The 18379-nt window shown below is 46.4% G+C and overlaps 1 protein-coding gene across 17 annotated transcripts in view; it reads right to left on the bottom strand.

Annotated features, from left to right (window-relative positions):
* RBM20 (RNA binding motif protein 20) overlaps window positions 1–18379 on the bottom strand; it is a 243283-nt gene that overhangs the window by 54128 nt on the left and 170776 nt on the right. For 7 of the 17 annotated variants that reach the window (XM_084994250.1, XM_084994252.1, XM_021073215.2 and 4 more), the window contains 3 exons: window positions 4599–5682; window positions 2860–2921; window positions 197–288 (listed from right to left, as the gene is read on the bottom strand). In XM_084994250.1, the coding sequence (XP_084850376.1) occupies window positions 197–288; window positions 2860–2921; window positions 4599–5489 (1045 nt within the window). In that variant the 5' untranslated portion in view covers window positions 5490–5682. The other 10 variants (XM_084994256.1, XM_084994247.1, XM_084994262.1 and 7 more) reach the window with 6 other exon arrangements.

Genomic DNA, 18379 nt, shown 5'->3' with positions numbered 1-18379 from the left:
ACAAAAACCATTTAAAACTTGCAGAAAATTTTCAAAAGCCCAGACAGCAGGCCTGGTGCATTTTACTGTCTTGGGGTCGGCTTTATAGATATTTAAGAAGGACACATCAGGGACATTGGGTTATTCAAAATGAGGCATTAAGAAGTCTTTGGGAAACTGATTTCTGTTTCAAGCTGACCTGTGGGCCCTTCCTCACCTTCGTTCCCAGCAGGGTTATAAACAGCTGTGCTGTTGGGAGAGGCACACAGTGTCCCTTCAGCTGGACCAAGTACACACCGGACACCAGTGCTGGAGAGGAGTGAAGGGGAGAACCAGTTATTCAATAAGTTAAAGAATTACCACACAACCCAGAAATTCCACTCCAAGGCTTAGACCCAAAATAACAGGGAATAGATGTTCAAACAAAAACTTGTACACAGATATTGATAGCAGCCCTATTTATAATAGCCAAATATAGATCAAAAGATGACTGAATAAATGAAATATTTTATATATGTATATCTATACATATATATGATATTATTCAGTCATAAAAAGTCTACATATGCTACAATGTGGGCAAACCTTGAAAATAGTGCACTAAATGAAAAAAGCCAGTCACCAAAGGTCACATATTATATGATTCCATTTATATAAAATGTCCAGAAGAAACAAATCCATGGAGATAGAAAGCAGATGAGCGGTTGGCAAGGGCTGGGGGAGGGGGGTGCTGACTGCCTGATCGGTGTGGGTTTCCCCTGAGGGTGATGAAAATGTTCTAGAACTAAGTAACAGTAGTATTTGCATGACTCTGTGAGTATGCTAAATACCACTGAACCACTGAACTGTATACTTTAAAATGGTTAAAATGGTGAGTCTTAAGTGAATCTCACCACAATAAAAAATGGGGAGCCGGAAATGAAAAGTCTTCTTAAAAATTATTTTTAAAAATTGTGGTAAAACATGCATAACCTAAAAAATGCCATCTTAATGATTTTTAAGTGTATGGTCCGGTGGCATTAAGTACATTCACACTGTTCAGCAACTATGACTGCCATCCATCTCTAAAGAAGGCTTTCCATCTTGTAAAACTGAAACCCTGTACCCATCAAGCACTAGTGCCCCTCTGTCCAGCCCCAACCCCTGGCAGCCACCATTCTACTGTCTGTCTCTATGAATCTGACCTCCTATGAATCTTGGTACCTCCTGTAAGTAGAGTCACACAGCATTTGTCTCTGTGACAGGCTTATCTCACTTATGTGATTGACTCATCATATTCTCAAAGTTCACCCATGTTGTTGCATGTGTCAAAAATTCTTTCATTTTGGAACCCTCCTGCACTGTGGTACAACCACTATGGAAAACAGCATGAAGGTACCTCAGAAAACTATACATATAGAACTACCATATGACCCAGCAATCCCACTCTTGGCCATATATCCTGACAAAACTTTCCTTGAAAAAGACGCATGCACCTGTATGTTCATTGCAGCACTATTCACAATAGCCAAGACATGGAAACAACCTAAATGTCCATCAACAGATGAATAGATTAAGAAGATGTGGTATATATACACAATGGAATACTACTCAGCCAGAAAAAGGAATAAAATAATGCCATTTGCAGCAACATAGATGAGACTCTCATACTGAGTGAAGTAAGTCAGAAAGAGAAAGACAAATACCATATGATGTTGCTTATATCTGGAATCTAATATAAGGCACAAATGAACCTTTCCACAGAAAAAATCATGGACTTGGAGAACAGACTTGTGGTTGCCAAGGGGGAGGGGGAGGGAGTGGGATGGACTGGGAATTTGGGGTTAATAGATGCAAACTATTGCCTTTGGAATGGATGAGCAATGAGATCCTGCTGTATAGCACTGGGAACTATATCTAGTCACTCATGATGGAGCATGATAATGTGAGAAAAAAGACTATACATATACGTGTGACTGGGTCACTTTGCTATACAGTAGAAAATTGACAGCTATAATGGAAAAAATAAAAATCATGATTTAAAAAAAATCCTTTTGAAGGCTGAGTAATATGCCACTGTAAGTACAGACCGCATGCATTTACCTATTCATCTGGCCTGGATATTTGGGTGGTTTCCACCTTTTGGTTATCATGAATAAGAAAGGGAGGCCTTTTGAATGAGCTCATTTCCAAACACTCAACCCCATCCTCTATTCTACATCCCTGGGCCATGGCTCCTCTTTTCTGCGTGGGTTTCCTCAACCCCCTCCTCACTGGTCTCCAGGTGTCTGCCTTTGCCCTCCACCACCTATTCTCTGTACTGAAGCCAGGTTCTTGATCAGTGAAGCCAGGGCACAGCCCTCCTCTGCTAAGCCTTCAAGGTTCCAGTGGTACTCAAATCAAAAGTGAAAGTCTCACTTAACAAGTACCAGTGCTCAAGATGGGGCCCCAGTATTTCCCTGGCTCCTCCCTCCACCCCACCCCCACCCCCGCAAGCCACAATGCTCACACTAATGCTCATCAGAGCATTCCTGGACCACACCAGGGCCTTTGAACATGCTGTTCCTTCTCCTAGGAGTGCATGTCCCCAGACAGCCACAGCTCATTCCACATCCTCCTAGGGTTGTCCTTAATGAGGCCTGAGGACACACACATACACTTCCTGCTCCTGCCCTGATGTTATTTTCTGTCCAGCAACCCACCAGGAATGCTAGATAATTCACTGGTTTATCCCCTGACACAACGCCCTCTCATGAAGCGTAAGCCCCTTGAGAACAGAGATTTGCCTCTTTTGTTCTCTCCTGTTTCCCCAGCACTGGTAACAGAGAAAGACACACAGTAGGTGCTCAGTGAATGTTTGTTGAGTGCAGGCTTAAACCTGTCCTCCTGGATAGCACTTACTTTTCAGAGAAGAGCAGGCATTTCTGAGCGTGTAGCTTCCCTTTTACGTGCAGCTCCCAGTCCTAAGCCAGAAGGAAAGGAAAATGATGGGAAGTAGAACAGAGTCCAGGGGAAAGCAGGGGATGAGGGCAGGCTTCCTTCTAAAGGTACAGAGCATAGAGTGCCCAGTTGGTGGACCAGCCCTGCAGACCCCTCCCCTTCTCCTTCCCAGGCTCCTCCCCCACTCCTGCCTCCCTAGCCAGCCCTCACTCTAGCCAGTGGCTCCCACCTGCACATCCCATGCCTATCTTGGACAGGAGCCAGATGCACAAGTCCTATTCCCTCTTCCCTCCTCCTTCTCAGTGGGTCCTTGGTCCTACCGCACCTCCAATGCATTTCCACATCTCCAAGGACCTGGGAGAATCTACAGGTGGACTCCCAGGGAGTTGCAAAGCCTTAGAATAGGCTTATAAGAGACAAAATCTTCCATCACCTCCCATGTCAGCCAGGCCCCTCCTGAGACAGGAAGTGAGAGGGTGTGTTCCCCAGGTGACGGGGAGACACCTGCGGAAAGTGACCCAAGTAGAGGTGAGTGGCACACTGTGGCATGATGCCCACTAAGCAGGAATCATTGTGCTCAGCAGACAGGATGAGAGGCAAGAGGCAGTACAGCCCAGTGCTTAAGAGGCACACGCTTTCAGTCGGATCCATGCTTGAATCTCCACTCTGTCACTTTCTAGCTCTGGGGCCCTGAACAAGTCTTTCATTTCTCTGAGCCCCATTTTTTGCATCTATGAAATGAGTATAATAATTGTATCTACCTTGGAGAGTTACTGCTGACACACAGAAAGGGTTTAATATATGCTAACTATAACCATTATTATTGCTTTGGAGTGTTTCACTGAATCATCACTACATTTGGAGAGGAAATTTACATTACCAGGGGCTTTTGTGTGCAGGGGTCCAAAGCATTTTACAACCACTGGGAAGGTGTCATGAGGCTCTATGCCCATTTTGCAGATGGAAAAGCTGAGGCTCTCTATAATAACTTGTGTAGGTCCAGCCTAAGGATCACTCTTGCCTGACCCAAAATTCTACTAATTTTTTTTTGTTTTTTCTTTTTAGACTCAGGACGTTCTCAAGAACAGTAGCTTCCTTGTCTACCACAGGGAAAAGCCCTCCTCAAGCAGACAGAGGCTCTAATTCCTGAGTCACTTTTCTGTAACCCAGGTGGGGTCACTTGATCTCTGCTAACCTCAGCTCTCTCATTTACAAACAAGGGTAAGAATCTCTTACTCGTCTTTTGGGTTTTTTTTGGCTTTTTAGGGCCTCACTCGCAGCATATGTAGGTTCCCAGGCTAGGGGTCGAATTGGAGCTACAGCTGCCAGCTTATGCCACAGCCACAGCAACGCAGGAACTGAGCCATGTCTGCGACCTACACCACAGCTCATGGCAACACCAGATCCTTAACCCACTGAGTGAGGCCAGCGATCGAACCCACAAACATGGTTACTAGTTGGATTCATTTCCACCACGCCACAACGGAAACTCCTCTTACTCATCTGAAAGCAAGTGACTGGCTCTGATACAATTCTGAAGTTCTTTTTGCTTCTGATACCTAGGGTTTTAATGGCAAAGTTCTGTCACCCAATCCCCAAATGGAACAGCTCCTGGCTGAGGAGAGCAAAAGCCACCAGGCTGTGGTGACAAGCCCGCCCAGACTCCAGCTGTGGCGCCTGGCCAGCCTCAGGTGACTCACCTTCAGATCAAACACCTTCTTGTCGCAGATGCTACAGATGTGCGGCAGGTGGAGGGGGGCCACACCGTGAAAGTCATTCAGCTCCTGCACCTGCAGGGGCCGCATGGACAGCACCGCCTGCTCCTCCTTGGCCCGCCGCCGGGCTCCACTGAAACCCTGTTTGCTGTGGTTGAGCCGACCCCCCAGGGAAGGAGGGGTCCTGTCTGGGGTGGGCTCCTCGGGGTCATAGAGCTCATAGGGCTGGCTAGGGTGTGGAGGCCACAGGTTGGGGGCTGCTGTAAGATCAGGCTTGCTTTGACCAGAGAATCCGTGGGGGCTCTCCCACTGGCTGTTTGGACCCTGCAGCAGTGGACCTACCTCGCCTTTCAAGCCCCCGGCCGTGTCGGCCGCAAAGGTGCCAGCCACCTGTGACCCTTGGGAGGTGGGTCCGTAGAAGTCCTTGGGGAAGGCAGCTTGGCTGTCTTGCCCTGAGTGGCTGTAGTGCCCTTCATAGGTCACGCTGCCCGAGGTAGAGGCCGAGGCTGGCAGGAAGCTGGGCTGACTGTCAGTTTCAGAGCCATATGCCTGGCCCGAGGTGGCTTTGCCATACTCATAGAAGCCCGCTGCAGCAGGGGCGGGCCCTGTCTTGCCAATGCCCAGGATGACCGCTGGCTGGGCAGGGGTCTGGGGCATGACCCCACTGAAAGGGTGCATCACCATGGTATTGGGGGGCTGGCTGGGAAGGTTCACTGAGGGCCCTGGGCCTCGTGTCTGCCCAGCTGAGAAGGTGATGGCATTAGAGGGAAACCGGGTGCTGGGCACGGTCGTGGCGTGGGGGGGCACCCCCGTGTGGCCGTGGGGGGCGCTGATCATGGACGGATGCCTCAGCTGGTTGAAGAGAGGCTGGGACATGGCCACTTTGGAGAGGACCTGGTTCAGGACCGTGGCGGCCGCGGTGTTGTTGGTGACAGCCGTCTGTGCCAGCTTCAGCCGGTGGAGGGTGAGCTGAGCTTGCAGCTGAGCCAGTTGGAGGCTAGCAGGCGAAGGAAGCAGCGGGTTCGGGTTACTGACAGAGAACGGGGTCTTGTCCAGGAGCTTGGCAGCACTGCGGGGAGACAAAGGTTTAGATGCACAGATGCTTTCCCAAGGGGGGTAACAAGCTGTTTGTTCATCTGTGGCCCCTCTTCCGTACAAACAAGACCTTCCCACATAGGCCCCACGTATAACTGAGTTTGCAGAAATCTGTGTTCATACACATCAATTAAACAATTTGTATTTATTTTTTTATTGTCTTTTTGCCTTTTCCTAGGGCTGCTCCCGCAGCACATGGAGGTTCTCAGGCTAGAGGTCTAATCGGAGCTGTAGCTGCCGGCCTACGCCAGAGCCACAGCAATGTGGGATCCGAGCCACATCTGCAACCTACAGCACAGCTCATGGCAACGCCGGATCCTTAACCCACTAAGTGAGGCCAGGGATGGAACCTGCAACCTCATGGTTCCTAGTCGGATTTGTTAACCACTGCACCACGACGGGAACTCCCAGACAATTTTTGAAACTCCGAAAGAAAAATTATCATATGACATAATGTCCAGTCTCATTGGTAATCAAAGAGATACAAGTTAAACAATTAGAAACAAATATTTGCCTAGCAAAGTAGTACATATACAGTACTCAGTGCTGATGAGATAGAGTGGAATGGGCATAAAATCAATGACAGTCTAAAAAATTAAACTCATGCAACTTTGTCAAAAGGTAGTCTGGAAATACATACTCATTATAGCCATATTCTTTGACCCGATAATTCAGTTCTACAAATCCCAAGAAAATAAGCTAAAATGCAAACAAAACTTGACACCCAAAGATGTTTAATAATACTATGTTATATAAGAGTACAAGGCTGAAAGTTACCAATATCTGATAACAGCAGGGAGGGGAGTTTTAAAAGTGAGTAAATTATGATACATTTACAGAATGAAATGTCACATAAACCATTCACTATCGACGCATAAATTTCTACCTTATTATGTAATATCTAGGACATTCAAAAAAGTGTTCCTATCACCAAGCTTAAGACAGAAAACATTCTATGAGAAAAAGAATGTATATATACGTATGACTGGGTCACTTTGCTGTACGGCAGAAATTGACACAACATTATAAATCAACTATATTTTAATTTAAACAAAAAGAAAGAAAACATTCTGCCAAACTATATCCCTCTAGGGTACCTGCTTTCCCACCGTCGTCATTGCCAATAGTAGACATCATCTTGAACTTGATATGGTCATTGTTTACAAAGAAAGACAAATTCGTGACATGAGAAAATCCGTATACTCTAATGTTAATTGAAAAAAGCAGTCTTCAGGAGTTCCTGTGGTGGCGCAGTGGTTAATGAATCTGACTAGGAACCATGAGGTTGCAGGTTCGATCCCTGGCCTTGCTCAGTGGGTTAAGGATCCAACATTGCCATGGGCTGTGGCTTAGGTCGCAGACACGGCTCGGATCCTGCGTTGCTGTGGCTGTGGTATAGGCCAGCTGCTACAGCTCCGATTAGACCCCTAGCCTGGGAACCTCCATATGCCGAGGGAGTGGCCCTAGAAAAGGCAAAAAGACCCCCCCCCCAAAAAAAAGTAGTCTTCAAAAAAATTGCACACAAAATGAATTGTGTGTGTATATTTGCACCAAAAAGATTTTCAGCCTTGTCCTCATTTTACATTCAAAAGCAACAAGAATCACATGCCCTTCAGTCCACTCTGAAACCCACTTAGCATAAGAGATAAAGATTTACACGTAATGAATATGAATTTGAGATCGGAGGCAGTGGTGTACTTTCACAGAATCTCGTGGGGGTGTTCTGTCTAACATGCGCCTTTCGTGTGACCTCTGTTGGTTGGTTATGGTGTTTTCTAGACCAAAAATCAGGACCTGTGGACTAGAAAGACGACAGACTTTCCCTAAAACTTTGGGATATGTGTTACCATTGTCAGAGCTGTTTTGTAAGACCTCGTATTTCCTGGTCTCTCCCTTCCAGGGAGTGGGTACAATCAGGAGATGTATTCGGGATGTTGATAAACTGGAATTCTCGGGGCATTTCAGTGGGAAGAATGGGACTGTGCAATTGAGACTGGGATGACCAGGGAGAGCCCAGGTTGTACCTTCTGCATACCTACAGATGTGTGGGGTAGAAACTGCAAAGCTGGGACACTTTAAACAAGGTGTGTGGCGTGTCACACCTCTCCCACTTTGGAGACACTTCAAGAAAAGAGAGCATTTGCTTGGGTGTGTGCTCTGCATTGGTCCAAGAGAACGAGGGGAGGCAGCTGAGTGGGGAGAGATTCTCACATTCACTGTGACACTGTGGGACCAGTGCTTTGCCTGTGTTATCTCGTTGGACCTCTCCATTGGTCCTATGGGGAAGGTACCTTCACCCCGATTTTGCAGGGCAAGGACCTAACGCTCGGAGAGATTAGGTGACCTACTTAACCAATACCCACTGATGGTGAGTACAGACCAGGGAATCAAACCCTAGCCAGGCTTTGCCAAGAGGAGAAAGGGACAGGAGGTTCAGGATGCAGCTCCTCAGCCCTCTCTGAGTACATCATCATGGGCTCTATCACTGTTTTGTCCGCGTGTTTCTCACCCAGAACATGAGGCACACCCACATTCAAATACAAGTACAACACACGTTTCAGAGCCAGACGTAAATAACTTTGGGTTACTCGTTCTCATTCTGTGAGAAATCAAGGGTTTGCTCTACGTCATTAAAGAGATAGGACCTTCACCCAGCCAGCAGCCTGGCTGTGCTCCAAGGACAGAAGAAGCTGGCTGCATTTTAAAATATTAAGGGGTTGGGGTGGGTCAAGGTTGTAGGGAGTAACAGACCTTTTCTCCCCTGGGTAATTGTACCGGTTGCAGCTAAATCTTGGTGACCCCAGTGTGGCCCAGGCACAAGTCATGGCAGCAGCAGAGGTGGGGAGGCGCTAACTGTCCACGTGGGTGAGAATATGAAAGGAAGTGAGGACAGTGGAGAGTCTGGTGATAGATTTCTGCTTGTGTAGTATTAAGTAGCTGAGCTTTAGAAGAGCAATTAAGCTTAACTCAAAACCCTGCCCGCACAGGGCCAACCCTTCCTACAGGTTTGTCCCCCATGCAGCCTGCCCTTGCTAACAAGGCGATAATGAGGTGCCAACTTGGTTTCCATGACTAGAGTGAGACGGGGTTGGTTTTGTCTCTCCCAGAGAAGTCAGCTGTATTTTCTAAAACTGTGTTCTGGGCTGGAGGGAGCGCTTGCTGGAGAGTCTGCTTCACTGCTGAAAGGACATGCGAGGAAGAGCTGTCCTTCCAACTAGGAGAGCCAACCTGGCCGGGAGTCTGCAGGTCAGCCATGGGAAACCAGTGCTTTTCCAAGGACGGGCCAGGTTACGGAGGTCTGCTCATTCACCTGCAGTGAATACAAAGTCGGGACTAGATTTTCTCCTGCTCTGCCTAGCAAATCCCTAGTGTCCCCAACTTGAATCACCCTTGAGCAGCACTCATTTCACCTGAATCATCAGAACTAATAAATAAAGACCTTTAGATGAAGAAGATCTACATCAGAGTTCCCATCGTGGCTCAGTGGTAACAAACCCGACTAGTACCCATGAAGACTCAGGTTCAATCCCTGGCTTCGCTCAGTGGGTTAAGGATACGGTGTTGCCGTGAGCTGTGGTGTAGGTTGCAGACACGGTGCGGATCCTGACTTGCTGTGGCTGTGGTGTAGGCCAGCAGCTGCACCTCTGATTCAGTCCCTAGCTTGGGAACTTCCATATGCCTCATATGTGGCCCTAAAAAGACAAAAAGAAGAAGATCTACTTCACGTTACTCTTTTTTTTTTTTTTTTTTTTTTTTTTTTTTTGTCTTTTCTAGGGCCGCTTCTGCAGCATATGGAGGTTCCCAGGCTAGGGGTCGAATCGGAGCTGTAGTCACTGGCCTACGCCAGAGCCACAGCAACGTGGGATTTGAGCCTCGTCTGCGACCTACACCACAGCTCACGGCAACGCCAGATCGTTAACCCACTGAGCAAGGGCAGGGATCAAACCCACAACCTTGTGGTTCCTAGTAGGATTCATTAACCACTGTGCCACGACGGGAACTCCTACTTCACTCTACTTTTTAAAAGCCTTAAAATTCTTAGCCTATCAGAGTAAATACTTAAAATTCAGGTGCATTTAACAATTATACTTCTGAGCCAAAAACCAGGGCACATAGTCTGACACCTTAAAGGCTAAAACTCTTCCTGTCTTCACATGACCTCGGTTTGTCACTGTTACATCACCACCTTGCATTGAAAATAATTGCTTATGTGCCTTTCCCCTTCCATTAAACAAAAGCTTCACCGGGCAAGGGAGCATGTCTTGAAGAGTCTCACATTTTCCCTGCATTCTGCTGCCTGCTTGGTGGCCACTCAGTAACCATCATGAACAGAATGAACAAGGAAGATAATGGACAAATTATAGGAAGGAGACCCAAAAATATACCCAGAAAGCAAATGGATGGTGCTGTTATATACAGCTTAAACTTCAGTCAGGTGCAGAGTCGCCTGCCTGGGGGACTGGATACAATTCCCCGTTCCAAAGCAGGAGTCTCAGTACGCTCTCCCCCTGTTCAAATCCAGGGTTTGAAATCAAATGGATAATCCTCCTGGTTAGGGTGAATAATGACCCCCCCCCAAAAAATACTCCTACACCCTCACTCCCGGAACCTGCGAATCTTACCTAACATGGTAAAGGGGACTTTGCAGGTATGGTTAAATTAAGGATATTGAGATGAAGACATTATCCAGAACTATCTGTGTAGGGCCAATAGAATCACAAGAGTCCTTATGTATTAGAGGCAAGAGGATCAGAGTCAGAGAGAAAAGGTATAAGGATGGAAGCAGAGTCAGAGAGGAGAAAAGATGCTATGCTGCTGGCTTGGAAGATGGAGGAAGGGGCCATGAGCCAGTGGTCTCTAAACACTGGAAAAGGCAAGGAAACAAATCTTCCCTTAGAGCCTTTAGAAGGAACCAGCCCTGCTTACATCTTGACAGTGGCTCAGTGACACTGATTTTGCACTTCTGACTGCCAGAACTATAAGAAATTTGTATTGTTGTAAGCTACTAAATTTGTGGTCATAGGGTACAGAAGCAACAGGAAATGAATATAATCTACCAAGAAAATCGGGCTCAAGAGAGGTTTCCATTCAGAGAGACAGTGGTGGGTGAGGGGACATTAGCTGGATCTTGTCGGTATGAACTCAGGCTCTCAGAGGTCCTGCAGAGCACAGACCATCTGACCCAGGATCTGGTCCCCCAGAGCACAGACCATCTGACCCGAAGACCCTATGGGAACTCAGCCAGGAGCCAGAAACACCCAGAGGTCTCTTTCTTTTCCAAGTCAGATTTCTCTAACCACCTGAAGAGATGGCAACCTGGGAAAGCTTTGCATTGCAGACCCTCAGGGATCAACGCAACCACCCCTCTCATCAACAAAGAAAGTGACTTGCCCAAAGCCACAGAGCCTGGATGACATACAGCCTTAATGGAAACCCAGAGCTTTCAAACCAGCTTCTACTGTCTGACAGAATAGCCTTGCCCCCACAAGCTTTAAGTTCCAGAACTATCATCACCAAATTATCAACTCCACCCAATTTATCTATGGTCCCCCCCATGCAAGGCATTGGATAAGCACAGAGGAGATGCAGAGATGCAGGCCCATTCTGGAACCCCTGTCAGCTCCTGAGGTGACGGCAGAGATGCCCCCTTGCCTGGGGAAGGGGTGGGGGGCATGGTTCTATGCCCCTGCCACCTCCTCTCTTCTAAATCTTGTGCAACAGCACTGCCTGCAATCATGGCCAAACCTCAGATCTGGGGCAGAGTGAGAGCACATAACCTGGGCATCTGGGCACAGGGCTAGAATACCTACCACACAACCCCACGGAGAGAGGGCTGGTCCACACTCAGACACGAAACACTCAGCAGAGCCACTCTGATTCACCCAGCCCCCCAACTCCCCACCAGCCAGGCTCACCCCCCCCTCAGGGCAGAGGTTTCCTTTCTGAGCCATTAATTGTTACAAAGAATTCACAGGGCATAACTGCATTTAAAACTCTGGTTCCCTGCTCATTTAGAAATTTTTTTTTTTCAATTAAAGTAGCATTTCTCTCAAGAGTTTTCAAAAGCAATTACACATAAAGGAGAATGAGTTGGCTTTACAATGCCAGAAGATTTAGGAGATCCAGATGAAAACTGTTTCTAATGGTTTAATTCCATAGTGTGGAAAGGACGTGGAACATATTGCATCCCCTGGGCGAGCCGACAGCTGTCTGGGCTTGATAACGCCCACTGTTCGCCCCAAAGCTCTTTCACATTTTGTTCTGAGTCCCCGGCAGGATGGGAGAAGGGATTAACATATGGGCACAAGAAGTAAAGGCACTGACCTTCCTCAGTTCCAGTCAGGGTGCTGGAAATTCAGCAAGATTTTTGTGACATCACCCTTCCCACTCTGAAGGGACAGGAGGGTCCCCACGACACAGGCTGGGGCCATGGGGGTCTCTGCTCTGAAACGACTCCAGCAAAGGGGCCAAGAGTTTGATTCAGCCCAAAGGCACCAAATATCTATATACTCAGAAGTGGCTCTGTGGTGGCGACACAGAGATGGAAAAAGAGAAACCTTCCCAAGAGACCACAGGGGAGCCCGATCGACACAGAGAGTGATGAACGTTCCGACGGAGGTAAGCACAAAACAGCAAGGCACAGGAGGAAGTGGTTCAAGCCTCAGATGTTTCAGAGAAATGTAATAAGTCAAAGAAAAGGTCAACTCAAGGGCTGTCCCCTGAACTCTGAACAAAAACTTACAAACATTCTGGGTTTGTTAATCCACCTACCGGTGCAAACAGGCATCAGCTGTTGGTGAAGGGCAGCTGTAGGGTGAACTGTGGTCAGGGACCTGACCTCCATCTGCCTGTTACTGGTTGTGCGATGGGAGAAAGTTGCTTAATTTTTCCTCGGAATTTTCTCATCTATAAAAGGGGAATAGTCATCTCCATCCATGTGACCCAGCCCACCTGGTCAGAGACCCCTGGCCACAGTGATCGGCTCAGAAATGGAGCTGGAACCATCAGGAGACAATGGTCATCTTGTCAGGCCACACCAGGGTTTCTACTGGCTGAATTTAAGCCACCCCTTAAGGAGAGCCTATCTAAGAAGAAAGCCCAGCCAAAGGCACTGGCCTGGAGATGGGCACAGGCCACTCCTAGATGCCCTACAAGGATGCCTCCAGCCTGCTTTCCCTGCATCTGCTTGGACTTTTCCTTACATGAACCAATGTATTTCCTTTATGTGCCTAATAAAAATAAGAGTACACAAAGAAAGCCAACCTGGAGCTCCTGTTGGGGCTCAGGGGAAACGAATCCAATTACTATCCATGAGGATGTGGGCTCCACCCCTGGCCTCCTTCAGTGGGTTGGGGATGTGGCATGCCGTGAGGTGTGGTGTAGGTTGCAGATGTGGTTCAGATCCTGCCTTCCTGTGGCTGTGGTGCAGGCCGGCAGCTGTAGCTCCGATTCAACCCCTAGACTAGGAACTTCCATATGCCACTGGCGTGGCACTGAAAAAAAAAAAAGAAAGCCAACCTACTTGAACCACCCGCATGTAATTTGGACAGTTTTCTCCATGGCCCCACGTTGACTCAAGAGTTCCCTGTCATGCCACAGCTTCCTGAGCAGAGCGACTAAGTGTAAGGACCGGCAGCTTCAGGCAAGGGGTCACTGCGAGGGAAGTGGGACCTGGGTGGAGTAGGAGCCCCATGCTGTGGTCACAGAGGGTCCCACAAGGGCGTGGGCTACACACCTTTCTACAGGTTTGGAGAGCCGGCTCTGGCCACACAGGTGCTCCTATGAGAGGGGACATAATCCTCACCTGAGGCAGTTTCTAAGTAACACCTTTCATTTCTCAGCCCTTAACAAGCCAATTTTGCTGTTCTAAGAACTGGCTTTATTATACAAGGCATTTGTTATTTCCCCAGGAGAAGCAGCTCTTTATTACAGGTACAAACAGTTCCCGTCTTTTTTCAGCTGGAGGAGAGCTAAGTATACAGGGAGTAAGTATACACTGGGCTGTGGGCTGCCCTGAATAAACCGGGAGGAATCTGGCATTCTGGGTTCCAGTCCTAACTCAGCACTCGTCAGCTGTGTCACCGTGGACTACAGACCTTACCTCCCTGAGCCTCAGTGTCCTCATTTAGTAAAAGAGAAGTCACAGTCTTTCCTGGGGTTCAGTAAGGAGTTGTCAAAACGCTCTGTAAACTATTAGATCTAAAAGTGTAGCAATGACTGGGAAATTACTGGGAAAAAAAACAAACCAAAAAAAACATTTTCTGTGTGATCACAACACACCCTTCCCTTTCAGAAACATTCCTCTGCAGAAGTGATATTTGTCACTCACGTCCTTGTAGACCATCTCATTGCCACTAGGATTCAGGGTAGAAGGATGTAAAATCGATTCAGCCATATTAATGGAGTACCGACCCTACCAATGTGATTATGCTTCTGCATGGCAGATGGGGGGGGAGTGGGCAGGATGGGAAGGGGCATTGCCCAGAGGCTAAGGGCACAGGTTTCAGAGTTCATGCTGAGCTGGGTATGAATTCCCGCTTGCCATGCATCAGCTGGTGCCTTTGGGCAGCCTCAGAGTCCTCATTACTAAAGCTTCAGGTTTGATCTGAGAATTGGTTATATCTCAGCTTTAGGTTTGATCTGAGAGTTAAATGGCCAGGTAGACATAAACTAGTCCACACAGCTCCTCCACACAGTAAGCATACACCAAAGCAATGGAGCAGCAACCATCACTACTAGCCTTCTTAACACTGTCATTGTCATTGCCATTACCACCACTGCCACTGGTGGAATCACCATCAGGACAAGTGGCAGGTGAGCTCTGCAAAGCCTGGGAGATGAATTTTCCTTAGAGGAGACAGATGACAGAAAATGCAGAGATGTGAACAGAGAAAGAAGGGAAGTAAAACATAAGGGGGGCCATCTGCTGGGAGAGGAGGGAGCAGGGGTGGGGACTGGGACTTGGGAGGGAACAGAGTTATCACAGCTGTTTGGTGAACCGCTGAGTAGTCAACAATAGATTAAAGGCCACGAAGTTACGCAAAGATGCAGCTGAACTCCAGAGGTACGAATGCGTGGGGACTCACAGCAAGCTTTTCCCTGGTAACATCTGGCCATCCAGAAGCTGAAGCCAAGAAGCACAGCCCAGAGCACATGGTACCCACACCAACTGGTGGACTGGTCACATTTCCAGTAAGCACCATACCTTCCAGAATAATCAGAAATTTCAATTCACTTCCAGTTCAACTCAGTTCCCTTTCCACGCCAAGCAGTGAATGTGCCATTTCTTATGTGCTAAGACACAACATGTATTCCAGGGAAGAGAGCTCAGGACCAGGCAAGAGAAATGTTTTCAGGTTTGTTCACACCTTACAGAGCAACCAAATCAAATCAAGTGCAATGATCAAGGTCAGGGTCAGGGCCAGGGCTTTGCTGGGTCCTGCCCTTCTGTTGCCTCCTGGGCGCTGAACCTCAAATTGCAAATTCTAAACTCTGCCGTAACTCTTAAAAACTAGGTCAGGGAACAGTCCCTAAATGTCAGGTTACAAAGATGATGATGATGCTATCACAGTAATATTGGGGCTGAAGTTCAAACTGTAGCTCGTTATCACAAAACTTGAGAGCAAGAAGAGATCTCAGAGACCACGGAGCGGGAACCCACTTTTTTATTTTTATTTTTATTTTTGTCTTTTTGCTATTTCTTTGGGCCGCTTCCGAGGCACATGGAGGTTCCCAGGCTAGGGGTCTAATCAGAGCTGTAGCCACCGGCCTACGCCAGAGCCACAACAACTCGGGATCCAAGCCGCGTCTGCAACCTACACCACAGCTCACGGCAACGCCGGATCGTTAACCCACTGAGCAAGGGCGGGGACTGAACCCGCAACCTCATGGTTCCTAGTCGGATTCGTTAACCACTGCGCCACCACGGGAACTCCCCACTTATTTTTTGGAGGAAAAAAAGTGAAACACAAAGAAGCAGGCACACTCTGTGAATCAATCCAATCCCGTGGAGAGATAGAAGGTCCTCGAGAGACTCTCATGCTAAGTCAGTCAGAGAAAGACAAATACCATATGATATCACTCATATCTGGAATCTAATATATGGCACAAATGAACCTTTCCGCAGAAAAGAAACTCATGGACGTGGAGGAAAGGGGGAGGGATTGGGAGTGGGATGGACTGGAAATCTGGGGTTAATAGATGCAAACTATTGCCTTGGGAATGGATAAGCAATGAGATCCTGCTGTACAGCACTGGGAACTATAACTAGTCCCTTATGATGGAGCATGATAATGTGAGAAAAAAGAATGTATACATGTATGCCTGACTGGGTCATCTTGCTGTATAGTAGAAAATTGACAGAACACTGTAAACCAGCTATAATGGAAAAAAATAAAAACCACTAATAAAAATTTTTTTTCAAAAAAAAAGAAGAAGGTCCTCATCCCTTGGGGCTAATGCAGCCTCCATGGCGGACGGGTCCCCATCAACATTCACCAGGGGAGTATTTTCCTTTGGAGGAGAAGAGTGAAATCATACCCTTTTTTGACAGTGTTGTCTTCCGGGCAACAACAGGGCTCCTGGATTATCACTAGAGAGGCCTCAGTGACTAATTTTGAAAACACTGGGTCAAGGCTGGCGTTATCCCATGTTTGGGTTTTAGCCATGACATTACCATACAATGATTCATGTCACCATGACACCTCTTGGAACGATTCCTAACAGCAACAATAATCCTGTTATCTCTCTTGCGTTTTGTGTTTTTCAGTTGGAGTGTGAGTAAGTGTTTTCACCTCATTAGCTCTCTGACCTCTAGGACAATCATATGGGTAGGTAAACCAAATATGACCATTTCCAGTTTATATTAAGAGAGAGAGTGAGACCAAGAAAGGGCAGATGACTCACCTGAGAGCATCCAGCAAATAAGGGACTGGCAGGGACCTGAGGATCTTTTCACTGTACAGCCAGTGTTCTGTCATCTGTTCACATATTCATTAAGGGCAGACTTCTAAAACCACATTCTTGCACCTACTTCCTTGGGTGTAATTTTTTTTTGGGGGGGGGGTATGTGTTTGCTAAAGTTACTAAAATATAATTTCCTTTATTTTGTGGGGTTTTTTTTTACCTCCCAACTTGTTACAGTGTTTTCTCTTATTTTTTCCCAGCTCTATGGATATATAATTAACACTTAACATTGTATAAGTTTAAGGCATACCTGTAACACCTTGATATATGTATATATTGTGAAATGATCACCACAATAAGTTTAGTTAACGTATGGACAACATGATTTTAAAGAACACACTTGATATCAAATCACCAGCTTTTTGATCCATTGTATTCTACACCCCTTCCCCTTAATCAGTCAGAATAAGGTTTTCAGAACCAGGGGACCAAAGGGCAGCTAGTGATTTTTTTTTAACTAGACAAGAGAGGGCCTGCCTTTCCTGCCAGAGTTATTAGAAGTGGTCAAAATGTGCAAAAGAGAACTGGTAATGCAGCAAATCCAGAGAAAAGAATATACATCCCGCTAGGGTCTTAACAGGAAAAGACTTAGAGCAAAGACAGAATTAACGTCAGTGTCACCACCCAGAACCATAAATTAGCTTTGTTTTCTTCCTTCTGGACCAATTTGCTTTCTTTAAAATATCCTTTATTTTGTAAAACGATAGTATTATAGGGGTGATTTATTTTTCATATTCATATTTGTTTTGTTTTGAATTTTAAAACTGAAAATCCAAAGAATGTAACAAATACATATTAATTGATGGCCCACCACTTCAAATGAATAAACGTTACTATTATGGTCATTTTTGCCCCCAAGTACTTTGTATCAAAAAATCAAATAAAATTATACAGATAAAGTTGAAGTTCCCTTTGAGACTCCACCTAGTCTGATTACACCCTCATGTCCCCAGTAACATCCACCTGTGGTGTGTATCTATTTATCTACATATCTGTCTGTTCACCTATCGACAGAAAGAAAAGGTTTAAAAGGAAGAGACTTTGTCTATAGGTGCACGTGCTCATAAAATAGCATGTAAGCCTGGTTTCAACGAAGTTTCTCTTAAAGAAACAAATGCATAGTCTTCCAAGTTTCTTTCACACACTAAAGATTGAAAGCAGCGTGGTGGAGTGATGGGGTGAACAAATGAGCCAGCTAGAAATCAGAAGACCCAGGCCTGGGTCACAGAGCTACTATTTATTCCCTGTGGGATTGTATGTCAGTCAACTTCCCTTTTTTTTTTTTTTTTTTGGCAAATAAGAGAGCTGGATGAAAGTATCCCCAAGGCCTTTTCCACCTTTGAATCTGATGACTCGAAGGTTTAATTTCTTCATCTGTCAAACTGAGATAAGAATGTCCACCCTGCTAGCTGTTATAAAGATCAAATATGATGTACAGGTGTTTTGTAAAGCATAGTGATCATGATAATAATTATTACAGTTGAATAATACTAAATAATAATTATTATTACTACTCACAAATTAAGCTAGTTTTAAGCTCCTGGGAATGCTTTTAAAAAAACTATTGTCATACTACTATTGTTATATATATCTTGGTCCAGACAGATGTGTTGCAGTCCAGCCAGTATGAAATAATTTAAGTTCTTCTAACCCTGTTCTCTTGGACAGGCAGTTCTGCACAAAGAGAGGCTCTCAACTCTCTCCAG

The sequence above is a fragment of the Sus scrofa genome, chromosome 14 (assembly GCF_054392235.1).
Source record: "Sus scrofa isolate SSC_HxYL_T2T_F1_AM1 chromosome 14, Sscrofa_HxYL_maternal_Yorkshire_Landrace_v2.0, whole genome shotgun sequence".
NCBI lineage: Eukaryota > Metazoa > Chordata > Mammalia > Artiodactyla > Suidae > Sus > Sus scrofa.
Note: the sequence above shows the minus strand (reverse complement) of the source record. Positions and strands in the feature narration are given on the sequence as shown.